The 16068-nt window shown below is 35.7% G+C and overlaps 1 protein-coding gene across 1 annotated transcript; it reads right to left on the reverse strand.

Annotated features, from left to right (window-relative positions):
- Window positions 1–605: 605 nt before the first annotated feature.
- On the reverse strand, window positions 606–3842 carry LOC133784601 (receptor-like protein EIX2). The gene is made up of 2 exons (XM_062223896.1): window positions 981–3842; window positions 606–881 (listed from the first exon to the last, which is right to left on the reverse strand). The coding sequence occupies exon 1, from the start codon at window positions 3840–3842 to the stop codon at window positions 1041–1043; it is 2802 nt and encodes a 933-aa protein (XP_062079880.1). The 3' UTR covers window positions 606–881; window positions 981–1040.
- Window positions 3843–16068: the final 12226 nt, after the last annotated feature.

Here is a 16068-nt window from a genome sequence, read left to right on the forward strand (position 1 = left end):
TCATTAATGGGTCTAATGTGGGTAATTTCTATTACGCAATTTTTTTTTATAATTTATGTATATATATATATATTACAATTTGACAAGTGATAATAATTTGGAAGAGAAAATCCTACTTATTTATTTTGTTTATGGATGTTCAACGCATTGGAAGAAACTAACCAATCAACTCCAAATTGTAGTAGAACATATTTGTTAAATGCAACTTTTCATTTTATATATATATATATATATTTGGAATACTTCTGAATGATTACTACCCATAGATTTGTACTAATAATTATGATGATATGGCAACATAGTGATTTAATATAACAAGTCACCAACAGATAAATATTTTTTTCTAAACTAATTTCGAATTTAGTTTTTTTTGTCATAATTAATTTTATATTACCATATACACACCCAAAATTAAGCATTAAAATTTACATTTCATTAAAATTAGCATAATTTTAATGGGTATGCGTAATTTTGGGTGTGTATAGGGTAATTTTTATTCCAGCCAATGAGAGACCCTTGCTATATTTAGAAATTGACATGTATTTAAAAAATTAAAAAATTACAATATTATATTTTCATAATAAATATACGTATTTCATCAGATATGCCTTCCAAAATTTTGAAGAAATCAAAATTTATTTTTAAAAATATTAATTAACAATTATAAATATAGATCATTAATATTAAAGTAATCAATCAGCTGTAACCAGCACCCATTCTATGAAACTTATAATGTAGCATAATGGAAAAACTTCACACTGAGACATATATTTACTATTTCAACTCTGAACACTTCAAACCATCTTAAAGCCGCTTGCTCCACCTCATTTGATGTAAGACCAACACCATTGCCCACGATGAACAAGTTCTTTATTAATTCACTAAAACTCCAACAAAAAAATATCAAATCAGAAAAAAATAATATATAGTGAAAGAAAAATAATAAAAAGTTTACAAGTATTGCAATCGATAATTAATACCTTATTTTCTGCTAGCTAGAAAACCTGCTCTTCACCTTAACTGCTTTGACAAAAATGGTTTCATCCATGTAGAACAAATTTCACTTTATTTAAGAATTGGAAAAAGGCTTGTTTCCAAGAAATATTGAACAAAAAATAACCAGAAACTCCAGCGAACCCAACTCCAACTCCAGCTCCAAATCCCATTTGAAGCCATGGCATGTCAAACCATTCTTTACCATCTCTAAGAACACTGTCACCAATGTTAGTTGAATGATGTGAGTTACTTTCGGAGCATGAGTTTGGTAGAGGATTACCACAAAGTCCAATGTTTCCGATGAATGAAGAAGCATTAAAGCTTTGCAGTTGAGTGGCCGTAGGGATTCTTCCTGAGAATTTGTTATTTGACAAATCCAGGTTGGCCAAAAACGATAGCTTCTCGAAGCTTGTGGGAATTGTACCTGAAAGATTGTTGTTGGAGAAATCCAGTGCTTGTAGGTTGCTCATCTTACCAATCTCCCTTGGAATTGGTCCATATAAATGGTTCCTTGATAAGTTTAGTTGAACCAATTCAACCAGACTAGTCAGTTCTTCAGGTATTTGACCAGAGAGTTTATTGCTTGACAGATCGATGAGTTTCAATAACTGCAAAGTTCTCTGAAACTGGTAATATTTTCCTTTCCACATAATTTTTGCTTCAGCTATATCATTAAAATTATAGACCATCGTACCAGACCTCCTCTTGATAACATACATATGGGTAAACAACATCTTTTGAGTACTATTATCCATCATATGAGTAAAATTGTTTATGCACGAAGGAATATCTCCAGAGAGATCATTCATTGAAAGGTCTAAAATTTGAATGGAACGAATGTGGCATAAATTTGATGGTATACTTCCATAAAATTTATTTGATTTAAGGCCAAGGATGATCAAATTTCTAAGTCCTTCCCCCATCCATGTTGGTATTTCTCCTTCCAACGAATTCTCCTCCAAATCAAGAAACTGAAGATTTGCACAATTCTTCATTGACGAAGGTAAAGCTCCCGATAAGTTGTTGTGCCTCAGACTTAAATACTGAATTTTATTCAAAAAGCCCATTGAGCTTGGGATCCCTCCAGACAAATTGTTGTCGTTTAACATGAGAAACTTCAAAGACTTCAAGTTCCCCCAACAATCAGGGATGCTTCCGAATAACAAGTTATTAGAAACATCAAGATGTTCTGTTTTGTTGGACACTGCTTGACAACCAAAATCTTTGATAGTAACAAAGTGATTATCAGAGAGATGTAACAATTGCACACTAGACAGATAGTGTGGGATTGGGCCATGAATTTGATTCTTGTGTAGATCTAGAACCATCAGTTTGGAAGCATGGTTGGAAAACCAATCAGGAATAACATCATCAATTTCGCTGTATGAAATATCAAGAATAGAAATATTTGTTTGGTTTCGAAGCCATCTGGGAAACTGAGGACCTAAGTTGCAGGACACCAACTTAACGGAGAGTAGGTCGAAGGGTGGAACCCAAGTGGGATCGAATTTCAATGTTAACATGTTCCGAGATAAGTACAGTTCCTTTAGATTGGAAAGTTTACGGAAGTGAACTTCTGAGACAAGGCCAGAGAAATTGTTATAAGAGAAATCAAAATCCTCGAGATATTGGAGCTCACCAATACTTTCAGGTATAGTGCCATTGAACCTGTTATGATTGGCAAGCAATACTCTAAGGTCTGACAACACTGAAAGATTGGTCAGTATGGGTCCTTCGAGGTAGTTGTCAAAGATGCTTAAATATTGTAGACGGGGCGGAAATGTATTCGAATCATCAGGGAAAGAACCTCTTAGGTTGTTCCCATTCAGATCCATAATACGCATTGAGTTTCTAGCACAGCCGTCGACGCTTTTTAAAACATCACCAAGTGTTGTGTTGAACTTGTTCCATTCCAACCATAGAAATTCAAGACTGCAAAGATTCCCCAACGATTTTGGTATTCCACCTTCGAATTCATTGGCCGACAAATCAATTTTCTTGAGATATCTCATGTTTTCAAAAGAATTTGGAAGAGCTCCTTTAATGTCACTATCAGATAGTGAAAGATTAACGAGACTGGTGCTGATATTGAGCAACCAAGGAACTGTTGTGGGGTGTACGGAACTCTTCACAATGGAAAGATCTGTGAGAGAATTAGAGGATGAATTGGAATGCGAAAGAGATGAGATATCTACTTGTGGTAATACACAATTAGACAATGCCAAAAATGATAGGGAGGATGCTGTTTTGAATGATTGAAACCAATTTGTGGCTCTGGTCAAATCAGTATTTCCAAGCCCAAAGTATTGAAGAGAATTGAGATGAGAAAGCCATTCAAGACTATTACCAATCAACTGACCATAACCAGGGACACCGTCAAGATCGAGGTACTTTAACCTCGTCAGATTCCCAAGTTGGGAAGGAATGATTCCGACAATAATATTATATGAAAGGTCGAGATATGTGAGTCTAGACAAAGAGCCAATGAACTCGGGAATGTTAGTGAAATTATTGTAACTGAGATCTAAGTAGCTCAAATGTTGTAACTCAACCAACGAAGAACTGATTTGACCACTCAATATTTGTTCATTAGATTGAGCAGGAAGATCAAGAGCAATAATATGATGAGTTGAGTTATCACACCTGATTCCTCTCCAAGTGCAACAATCTCCGCCGGTGCTTGCCCAGGATGATAGAACGTTGTATTCGTCGACAAGGCCTTGCTTAAAGCCTACAAGGACTTCTCTCTCCTTCTCTATGCATTGTCCATCAACACTGCTGCTCGTACTCCATACATGACACGTGGCTACGACAAACAAAAGAACGAAAACTCTGATCATCGTCATCATGTTAAGCTATCAATTGGTTTAGTGCAAATTTAACTGCCATATATATATATATATATACATATAAAAATTGGGGACCACACGATTGACGTCTCATTTTCTTTGGACGACTCATTATTAGTCTTATTGAAAAGTAAACACCTTTATTGTGTGGCTGATCTGTTACGTACAATCTCTATCCACAAACGTAGCAGTTACTCCATATATATATATATATGGAGTTTGATTGTGTTTGATGTTAGAGATAATTTAGATTTTACATTAATAAACATATATACATATATATTGAGTATTTGTTTGTGAATTAAACTGAAAATAAAATGATAATTATAAAATTCTAATATGAATTTATTAGGTATTTATAATCCTAATTTGAATAGTAGGGAAATACAAAATTTAAGCTATATTAAATTTGTTTAAAGATTTGTGGAATACAAATTTGAGTATTTTTTAATAGGCATTTAAACTCTAGTAATTAATTAATATATAAATATTTTAAGAAAAAAATGAAATGATAAATACCTATGTTAAGAAAAATATCAGATTATGTAATCTTCATTTACCCATAGTTGATGAAAATAGTTATATTGATTCTCCTCTTTGATATTTTTAACACCTGGCATGCTTTTCAATATATATTAACAAAATGTATATTTAGGATGATTATTCGGTGCACTACTTCAAAAAATGTTTATGGAAATAATTCATTTAAAAAAAAAGAATTAGTTCAATGATAAAAGTTACATGTGATTGTAGGTAAACTAGTTTAAAATAATAAAAGTAAATAGTGTAGTGTTCAAAGAATCAACTAGGATAATGGGAATGAAGATTATTTTATTTTAAATAAATAATTAGATCTTTGATTTTGGGTATATGAAATCAATATATATGAATTAAACATGCTTTTCATACATACCAAGATTTAAAGAAGACACTTTTAAATAACAAAGATATTGTCTATTAAGATAATAAAATACTTTAAATATGAGACTATTTCGAATTTTGGATCATTAAGACTTATTGATCTTTCAAGCAATAAATTTTGGATTTGGAATTGGATTTGTTGGAGTTTGTGAAAACAGTTTGCTCATAACATCTTGAAGACTTGCCTATTTCCAGTACTTAAATAGTTTTCGATCTTCTCATAAGTGATAGTGCTCAAAGTTCAAGTGCTAAAAGGAGAGAAATTTATTTATAATTTATAAATGTCGTATTGCTATGTGAGTTTACTGTTTTGTTCAACCCTCAAAAATAAAATTGTGCTTATTTAAATTAATGAACACTTATTTTATGTATATTAGTAATTTTTTCTTAAAATAAAATTAAAGTCGAAGGGGAGAACCCATATTATCGTTATTTGATTATTAGATTCTTTTTTATTATTATTGATTTGATTGATGAGTATATATATTTAGTACTCTAATAGTCGTGTTGTCATGGAATAAATTTAGTGGGTCATCCTCCGTCATTCACTCCATATATTTGCAAATAAATTATCCAAACCAATTTGTTTGTCAAACCTTTAGTAAGAAAAATTCAGTCAACAAATACTAAATTACTAAATCAAGTTCTTACTTAAAGAACTTTCAACATTTAAAAGAAACAGCTACCCATATTTCCATAACTTTCTTTAACCCATCCAAGATTGTGTATAATATAAATATATATCTTTTATATAAAATGTGTATAGTTTTTTGATTTAATAGTCTTTTTTTATAAAATATTCTTATATTTAAGAGTGATAGATTGTAAATACGACTTAAACTTAAATAAAATTAAATAAGATATTTTTTTAAGATATTTGATAATAATGATTATTTAAAAATAATAATATCATAAGTTTTATAACTTAAATAAAATTTAATTAAACTTAAACTTCACGTATTAGAATAATATCATATTAAACATATAATATAATATAATCTACTATTAATTTGCAACAAACTTAAATTTAAAATCCACTTATAATATTAATATTATATTAAATATATATTATATAATCTCTTTTTGTCACCGCCAAATTAAAAAACTAGAACAAAACATAAACTTAAACCCAGGACTATGTGGCCAACCTTTGAAAATCACATGCCCTCCTTCAGATTCAAGTGCTCATGAAAGTGATAATTAATGCAATGAAGAATGGCTTGACATGTCATGGTTTTATATGGGAATTTTTGTTGGATTTACAATTGGATTTTGTGGAGTTTGTGGGAATTTGTTGCGAAGTACTACTTCTGGCAGACTTGCCTGTTCACAGTTGTTGCATAACTTTGGAGATTGGTTTTATGTGAGAATTATTAGTGTCAAAGCGGCTATACTACTGATGATGAGAAAGTTTTCCATTTGATAAGGTACTTATTTCATAATAAACATTTTTTGCTCTTATAATTATGAAATGTCTATGCAACCTTTACATATAGCTTTTTGTTATAATGCTATATAATAAGCAAAAAAATATTTTCGCAAATGCATGTAAATATTTCAATAAAAAAAAAACAACAGTTTCTAAATTAATTACATGTCTTCTTTATTTTCATATACTCTCACTATTTATTTAAAAATCCATACTTTGATACATAAATGATAATTTGTTGAAGTTTAAGTGATGGATAGTATCATATGTCATGATCACACGAAATGTAATAATTAGACTTTTCTGTTATAATAAATAGCATCAGAGATTTGATTCATTTTCGTTTAAATAACATGGCTCTTTTATTTAGAACTCATCAGATAATGGAGTGAAATCAATTATAAGGATTTGCTATGAAAGATTGCACATGGTGTATGATGTATTCTATCTTTCTCAATTATTAAGTTATTGATTCAAACTATAGTTTGTATTGTTTCAATCATTTTGACCGTTCTTAACTCTAAAAATATTCAACCAATTTTTACATTTTTCATTTATATATTATATAGAGTACTTTTAAATGTAAACATTTACACTAGTTATTACATTAATAATATAATATCGTTGTAGTTTTTATTCTAACCTATATATTATATATTATGTAATTCTCTCTCAAAAAATAATATATTCTATTATTGATTCCCTCCTCGGTTGCGAGGTAGAAGGCTCCCCCATGAGTAAAAATTGGAGCTCTCCCGGACTGTACGCAACAGTCACTTTTAACCTAGGGTCAAGGGGGATCGGCCTGGGCCCTGAATTGGATTCTGGATAAAGAGCCTCCCGAAGAGTTCTCCTCTTCTTTTCTATAACCTCAACAATTTGGCGGCGATAGTGAGCTCGAGTCTCCTCCTGTTCGCGCGCGAGATCTTACTCACGAATTAAACGTTGATTCCGAGCAAACAGCGACTCTGGGCTCGGTGTTTTGGGCGAGTAAGGGATTGCCAGCAACGACCCCCACCGTCTTTCCAGATTCTGTGACATCTAGCGAGAAAGAAAAAATGGTGAGGGCCATGCATGCAAGAGTTCAAGAATTGCGAGCGAGATTTATACGGACCACAAGAGTTTTAAATACTTCTTTACGCAGAAGGAGCTTAACATGAGGTAATCTTGGGTATCGTGCATTCTTTAAAACCAAGATTTAGTACCCGATATCTTGTTGTGCAAGATATGTCTTTCAAATTTTGAAACCCAGAAAAAAGATACCTTGTTCTACACCAAAACTGAATTTGGAACCAGTAACTTAAACCTAGTATGGAGACTTAAACGTGAAAGTCTATCGGTCAAAAATTTCCTAGCGTATCATACTAAGAAAATATATCAGCGCATTCCCAGAAATAACAAGAACAATATAGACAGAAACTGGCATAAAGGAAAACAAAAAAACAATCGGACACTTACACAATGATGGCGATTGCAGAAAAATCATCTAGTGAAGGAGAGGCTGCAGATATGAGCTCACAGTCTCGAACAAACTGGCGGTCCTCTGTTTCTTCGGCCGAGAAAACATGCACAAGCAAGAAGTTCTCAGGGATAGTTTCTGGTTCTGCTTCTTTTCTTTCTTCTGATGAGCGAAAAATAAAAGGAAGACGGTGTATGGGGGTCTTATATATAGATGGTAAAAGGGGGTTAATCTGAGCCATTGAACAAAACCCTTGCAAAATCCAACGGATAGGGATTAATGATATGATGGTACCAGAAAGGTGGCAGACGAACGATGGTGGGCAGATTTCCAAGGTACTCGAGTACCCTGAATGGGCAATACCCAACTAACACGTGTCCATTTTCAAGTATGTGACGGTGCGGTTCCCGAAGAAAGTAGTTCAAAAGTTTCTTTCTCATAGGATTCAAACAAATACTTTTGAGGGGGCAAGATGTTACACCCAGATTTCGAGCCATGAAAATTGTGACCTCGAAAGCTGGATTCATAATGAATGAACTCGTAAAGTCTGGAAAATGTCCGAAATCTAAGCATCGAGCCTGCGGAGCAGAGACGACTTCGAAGATGATAGCCTCGAAACCCTCACAAGCTCAAAAGATAGACCCCAAAGTACATCTGCTCTCGGGATGGCCTCGGATTAGGGCTCCGAGCCTGACGCGCGTATGAGCTCGAAGTCATGTGGCCTCAGGAAGATGCTATAGCTCGAAAGTCAATAAGAAACCTGGGTGAATAGGGCCTTGGTGATATAGGATAATAACTTTGAATATCCTAATGAGTCATCTATAAGAGACGCGGTCTACATTGATTACTATAAATCCCCTACAATCAAGGGATATTATTTGTTCAATTATATGCCCCCTGATCTTCAGGGGACGTTTCCTTGTATATCGGATTGCAGGCATTTAATGCCATTTAATTTATTTGCATATACAGAATAACTTCCCGAAATATGTGGGATAGTATTCTGAAATCTTCTCTATAAATAGAGAGGTCATGCACCATTGTAAATGACCGAATTTTTGTGATCTTGAGAGAAAACTCTGGAGAATTCATCCTTGAAGAATTTCCAGAGATCATCTTAAGTTTAATAATAAAGACTCGTGGACTAGGCATATTTAACTGCTGAACCACGTAAAAAATATCGTTGTATTATCGTATTTTTATTGGTCATTACTGATTATTGTTTTCGTTCTCTTCTTTCACTGTTGACGAAAAACGGCGTCAACACATCTGTTCTTGCCTGCTGTACACTTCAGCAACTGTTTTGACAACATTCTGGAGAGCTAAATCTCTATGGAAACGCTGAGCAAGAAGACAAGCATCCTGAAAATTCTGTTTTAGCCTTCTGAAATTGAGAACCAATATCTCCTATTTGATCCCTATTAAACTTTTTCAACTGATGTTTCAGCCGCAACATTTTAAATAACAGAGCCTTTAAACCAGTCCCTTGAGAAAACTTACTCCAGCTGTCAATAACCACAGCTTTGAAACTTCTATGGTCTGCCCAGAAATTATAGAACCTGAAGAGTTTGACACCCAGAAAATCCATTGTCTGAATAGAAATAGTGCAAGAACAGTGGTCCGAAATTGTTTCCCATTTGAACACTACTTTGGAAGTAGGAAATAAATCCTTCCATTTCTCATTAGCAAAAGCATGATCAATTTTTGAATAAAGTCAAGCCTGCCCTTCTTGATTATTTGTCCAAGTATAAAATGAACATGTTTGTTTTAGCACATCAAGCTGAGAATTATTTAACCATTGAGAAGAATCAACAAGCTCAGCCTTGGAAACAGGCTTTCCTCCGTCCCTTTCATTAGCTTTAAACACTGCATTAAAATCTCCCAACATTACCCAACCATCAGCTGTACTCATAGGTAATTTATGCCATAGGTTCTTCCTTTCCTCCAACATGTTGCGCCCATAGAAAAACGTAACACAAAAAGGGAATTTCAATCCAGCCATTCGAACTTGACAGTGAACAAACTGACTATTTTCTTCAATCACAGTAACCTTATCAAAGGCCCTCCTCCAAATTATTAGGATTCTTCCTTCAGTTTTCGAACTAGAGTAGTACTCCTAGTTCAAAAACCTATTAGCCATCATCTCAGTTATTTTTGACCCCCTCATTTTTGTTTCCAAAAGAGCACCCGCTCCAATTTTATTCTTACTACATATATTCAAAACTTCAACCTGCTTTTTTTGGACCATTCAAACCCCTTACGTTCTAGCTCAGAACATTACAATATTACAATTATCCATTAGATGAGCAAGGATCACTTAAACCTCCTTTCCCTCTCTCTACCTGATCTTGCAGAACGACAAAGTAGCTAGTCTGAGGCTTCCCTGATTCAGCTAAGCCTAAATTATCCCTCTGTTGTCTCCTATCTACTTTCCCCTGCTTATAAACCACCTTCTTAGGAGATTGCCAGACTGTTTGAGACCCACTCTGGCCCTTCTCATCTGGCGAAACCTCAACATTATGTTGAATCTTACCAGCAACCATTTCCTCATTACTAGAACTCTTTTTTAAAGAAGAAATCCCAGCAGGGATCACACCATCTTCCTTATCCTTATCTTTCCCAGTCAATGCAGACATAACGGTAGCATCCTTACCCTTGTCTCTCCCTGTCATATCAGAGCCCTTTGAAAGAGAGTCCTTCAGCATCCCCTGGACTTTCTGTTCCTTACGGCAGTCAGCCATAGAGTGGCCATATCCAGCACAAGTTTTGCACTTCACACGTAACCATTCATAATCAACCCCTTGTTCAACTAACTGACCATGCTCGTTCAAAAAATGTATTGTCCTAGGCGGGTTATCATTGATTTCCATCTCCACCATAACCCTAGCAAACTGAACTCTAGAACGTTCTCGAGTAAACTTGTCCACCATGATCGGCTTACCTAAAGTACTAACAAGAGCACTAAGGCATTTGCTTCCCCAATATTGGAGACCAAGATCTTGTAGTCGGATCCAAAGGGGGACTGGCCGTATCATTCGAAACGCACTCAAATCTGAAGACCAGGGTCGAATAATCACTGGTTTCCTATCAAAGTGTAGAATCCCAGTTTCCAAAACCTGATCCCTTGTGGCATCATCATTAAATTTAACCATTGTTAGACCCATTGTCATCCTAGCTATTTGCGCAATCCCTAAATGACCCCAAACCCTTTTGATAAACCCTTCAAACACAGCCATGGGTGGGTTTGCTCCAAGCACCATGCAAATAACAACAGAGCTCCAATTAGCCGACTGGCTTATGACTTCCTCAACATCCATTTGGGAAATTTTCTTACCATCCTTAAACAAAGGTTCAGTATACTCAAGCTTTTGGTCAGAAAATGAGAGGTTACCCGAATTGAAATTCTTCCAATGGCTCTGGGCTGAAGCTTGGAAATCATCGGCATCCATGGAGTCCGCCCAGCTAGAAGATGACTTCCTCGTATTCATGTTATCACCAATCGTATTAGGAGCAGCTTCCGTCATATTCGTCTCTTCAGCAACATAGGGAAAATCAGCCTTCTGTTCGTGACCATCCATCAACATGACCTCATCAACATCTCTATACAGCGCAGTTTCTTCTTGGATTGAAGGCAAGCTCTGTGAAACCGATCGAGTAACATGCTTCCTTGCTAATTTCTTCCTCTTCGCCATGGAAGAGAGGGAAACAGCCAAACGAGCCAAAAAAAAATTGATAATAAAATACTTTAAATATGAGACTAATTCGAATTTTGGATCATTAAGACTTATTGATCTTTCAAGCAATAAATTTTGGATCATTTGGGAATTGGAATTGGATTTGTTGGAATTTGTGAAAACATTTTGCTCATAACATCTTGGAGGCTTGCCTATTTCCAGTTCTTAAATAGTTTTCGATCTTCTCATAATTGATAGTGCTCAAAGTTCAAGTGCTAAAAGGAGAGAAGTTTATTTATAATTTATAAATGTCGTATTGCTATGTGAGTTTACTGTTTTGTTCAACCCCCAAAAATAATATTGTGCTTATTTAAATTATATGAACACTTATTTTATGTATATTAGTAATTTTTTCTTAAAAGAAAATTAAAGTCGAAGGGGAGAACCCATATTATCGTTATTTGATTATTAGATTCTTTTTTATTATTATTGATTTGATTGATGAGTATATATATTTAGTACTCTAATAGTCGTGTTGTCATGGAATAAATTTAGTGGGTCACCCACCGTCATTCACTCCATATATTTGCAAAATTATCCAAACCAATTTGTTTGTCAAACCTTTAGTAAGAAAAATTCAGTTAACAAATACTAAATTACAAAATAAAGTTCTTATTACTTAAAGAACTTTCAACATTTAAAAGAAACAGCTACCCATATTTGAATAAACATGTTTACAACTTTAAAATTAAGAAAATATACATTGCTGCACGTTGCTTCTACCTTATATATATATATATATATACTAGATACATGCATGCTTCCTTAATTTTATTTATAGAATTTATTAATTATTTTTATTAAATTTGTATCACTGTCATATAAATTTTGAATAAATAAAAAATATTATATATAGAAGAATGACATAAATAAATTAAATGAAAAATAAAACCAAAACATTGTGTATAATTTTTTTTTTTTTGATGAATCAGCAGAAATTCATTACTCCACAAACAAAATTACATCCTAAAAGCACCTTTTTCCAATAAGGCCCGTATACAATCTATACAAGAAAGTATGAGTAACTAATTACAATAAGTCAAACCATGCCATATCTGCTTGAGCTACATGCCTAGGCATAACACAAGAAATTATGGTTTTGATTTGCCATTTTGCTTCCTGGACTAACAACTTAGGAGACACAATGCTTGATTGCCAAAGTTTGTTATTCCGAGCCTGCCATAAATGATAAACCAGAGATGGAACAGAGGCAGCTAAAACATTCTTCTGAAATTTGCTCTTCTTGGACCTTTCTATCCATCTAAGAAGGCCATGTAATGATTCAATGTGAGCTCTCCATCCCAGCCAATTTTTCAACTGTTGTAAACAAACCTGAGAGAAAGAGCAACCGAAAAACAGATGGTCCACTGTTTCATCTGCTCCATTGCAGAGGATACAAGTTGAATCTTCTGATATGTTGAACCTACGAAGCCTTTCTCTTGTCTTAAGTCTATTTTGAATTGCAATCCAGAGCACAAAGCTGTGCTTTGGGATATTAAGTCTGCACCAGACCTCCTTACTCCAATGGAAGCTCTCCTGTACCTGATTAAGCAACTTGTAACCAGAGGAAATTTGATAAGTATTTAATGTAAATTGCACAGGATCCAGTAGCTGTTTAATTTCATCTTTAATGTTCACCATTTTCCTCCAGTACCAGCTGCCATGAGGCGGGGCATTGTAACCCCACCACTCCTCATGTTTTATATACACATTATGCACCCACTTAACCCATAGATTGTCTTTCTTTGATGCGATTGCCCAGACATTTTTAATCAAAGCTGCTCGGTTCCACTCTGAAATGCTCATAAAGCCAATTCCTCCAGCCTTCTTAGGCTTACACAGCTTCTTCCAGACCACGCTTCCGGACCCAATAATTTTTTTAAATATATATAATATGATAACCTTTTTAAACATAAATGATAATTTTTTTAATAAAAATTAAGATCATGTATCATATATTATTATAATGCTATTTTGTAACATTTAAATTTATATTAATATAATTATTAAATATTGAGAGAGAGAGGCGGCTGAAAGAAAAGAGAGGAGAGAGAAGGGACAGGTACAATTTTAGGGTGTTGACGCCGTTTTTCGTCAAACAGTGAAAGAAGAGCACATAAACAGTAAATGATAATGGCCAAATAAAAGAAAACAAATTGAACACACGATTTTTACGTGGTTCAGCAGTTAAATCTGCCTAGTCCATGAGTCTCTGTTATTAATCTTAAGATTATCTCTGAAAATCCTTTAGCATGAATTCTTCAGAGTTTTCTCTCAAGGATCAGAAATTCGGTCCCTTATAATGGTGCATGGCCTCTCTATTTATAGAGAAGGCTGAAGAATACTATCCCACATATTTTGGGTAGTTACTCTTTTGCGAATAAAATAAATGGCTTTAAATGCCCATAATCAGATATAAAAGGAAACGTCCCCTGAAGACTAGGGGGCGTATAACTGACTAAATAATATCCCACGATTCTAGGGGATTTACAATAATGAATGAGGACTATACCTCATATTTACAACACTTATAGATATTCAAGGTGGTTATCATGTATATCTAAGGCTTTAGCATCCCAGGTCTCACGTCATCGAGCGAGCTAATGACATCTCCCGAGATCACGTGACTTTCGAGATCGTACATGTATCAAGCTCGGAGCCCCTGATCCGAAATCATTCCTGAGGATAGGTGTCTCAAGGGAGCTGCCTTTCGAGATCGTGAACGTTTCGAGGTCACCATATTCGAGGTCATACATCGTACTTTACAGGCTCGATATACAATCCTGGAGCATACTCTAAACCTTACGAGACCATCTGTTGCGAATCCAGCTTTCGAGGTCATATTTACCATGGCTCAAAATCTGGGTATAACATCTTGCCCCCTCAAAAGTATTTGTTCGAATCCTAAGAGAAGGAAACTTTTGAACTACTTTCTTTGGGGACCGTACCGTCATACACTCTTGAAAGTGGACACGCGTCAGCTGGGTATTGCTCACTTTAGGTACTTGAGTACCTTGGAAACACGCCCACGATCGTCCGTCTGAAAAATTTTCGGCGCCTTCTTGTCATTGATCCCCATCCGTTCGATCTAGTGAGAACTTCATTCGACGCTCCTGATTAATTCCTTTTTCCCACCTATATATACAAGACCCCACTCTCCATCTTCTTCTTCACTTTCGTTCACCATAAGCAAGAAAAGAAGAAACAAGAAAACCAGAGACCTTCCTAAAAAAGCTTTTGTCTCGCGCATGTTTTCTCGACCTAAGAAACAAAGAAATCCTGGTCTGTTCGAGTCAGTGAGTTCTTTTTTGCAACCTCTTCTTCAATCGACGATTTCTCTGCAATCGCCATCACTGTGTAAGTATGCCATTTTTGTTTTCCATTTTTCCAGTTTTTATCCATACTGTTCGTGCTGTGTATGCTAGTTTACGTTCTTAGCATAATATGATAGGAAGTTTTGGTCCGATAGGCTTTCATGTTTTCTAGACTTCCCCTGCTGGATTTGTATCACTGGTTTAAACCCAGTTTTGACGATTGAATGAGGTTTCTATTTTCTGGGTTTTTAAAATTTTTAGGCGACGTTTCTTGTACACTAAGTTTTTGGGTAAAAACCCTTGTCCTTGACAAATGCACGAAACCCAAGAATGCCCTACCTGGTTAACCGCCACCCTTCTTTCCCTTGAATTTCGGGATTTTCAAAAAATCATCCACGCTCCTTTTCTTTTCTGTGGAACACACGCTCTGACTCTTTAATAAGGGTTTCAATATTTAGTTTCTTGTTCCTAAATCTCCGAGCTCATTCCACCGAGCTCGTGATTCTTGCATGCATGGCCCTCACCATTTTTTATTTCTCGTTAGATGTCACAGAATCTGGAAAGACGGTGGGGGTCATTACGAGCAATCCCTTACGAGCCAAAATCTCCGAGCCCAGAATCGTTGTTCGCCCGGAATCAGCGTCGGATAAAAGAATACGAGCTTGCGCGCGAACAAGAGGACATTCGAGCCCACTATCGCCGTCAGATAGATGAGGTCATTGAAAAGAAGAGAAGAGTTCTTCGGGAGGCCCTCTATCCGGAGCCCAATTCAGGACCTAGGCCAATTCCCCTCGACCCTGCGCTAAAAGTCACGGTTGCATATCATCCAGGGGAGCTCCAGTTTTCATTAATGGTGGAACCTTCGTCTTCGCAGCCGAGGAGAGAGATGTTCGAAGCCGAGCTCTATCAGAGCTCGGTTACCACCACCGATCAAATAACTGAAATCTTGGCTTTCCATGGCCTTGGTTCGTTAGACACCTTGAAGTGTCGAGCTCCGGCTAGTCACGAACGGAGCTGCTTCGCCCCTGGGGGCCGCGATGCCAGTGTGAAATACGCGGCCTGGAGCCAAGAACATATGAGGGCAGGAGCTCTGTTGCCCTTGAAGTCTTTTTTCAAAGACTTTACTGATTTCGTTGGGTTGGCTCCATTCCAACTCAACACCAATTCGTACAGGGTGCTGTCTGCCCTGAGGTCCTTGTTCCACGAGCTGGGGTGGACAGGACCTTCACCCCAAGAGATTTTATATCTCTTTTGTTTGAAGAGCAACCCCTCCCGAGCTCGGGGAGGAGATGGTTTTTATTACCTTTCGAGCTACCCCAAGGAGACGAAGATTTTTGAGGATCTTCCCAACCACCCGCCTGACTCC

Source organism: Humulus lupulus, chromosome 6, assembly GCF_963169125.1.
Source record: "Humulus lupulus chromosome 6, drHumLupu1.1, whole genome shotgun sequence".
Taxonomy (NCBI): domain Eukaryota; kingdom Viridiplantae; phylum Streptophyta; class Magnoliopsida; order Rosales; family Cannabaceae; genus Humulus; species Humulus lupulus.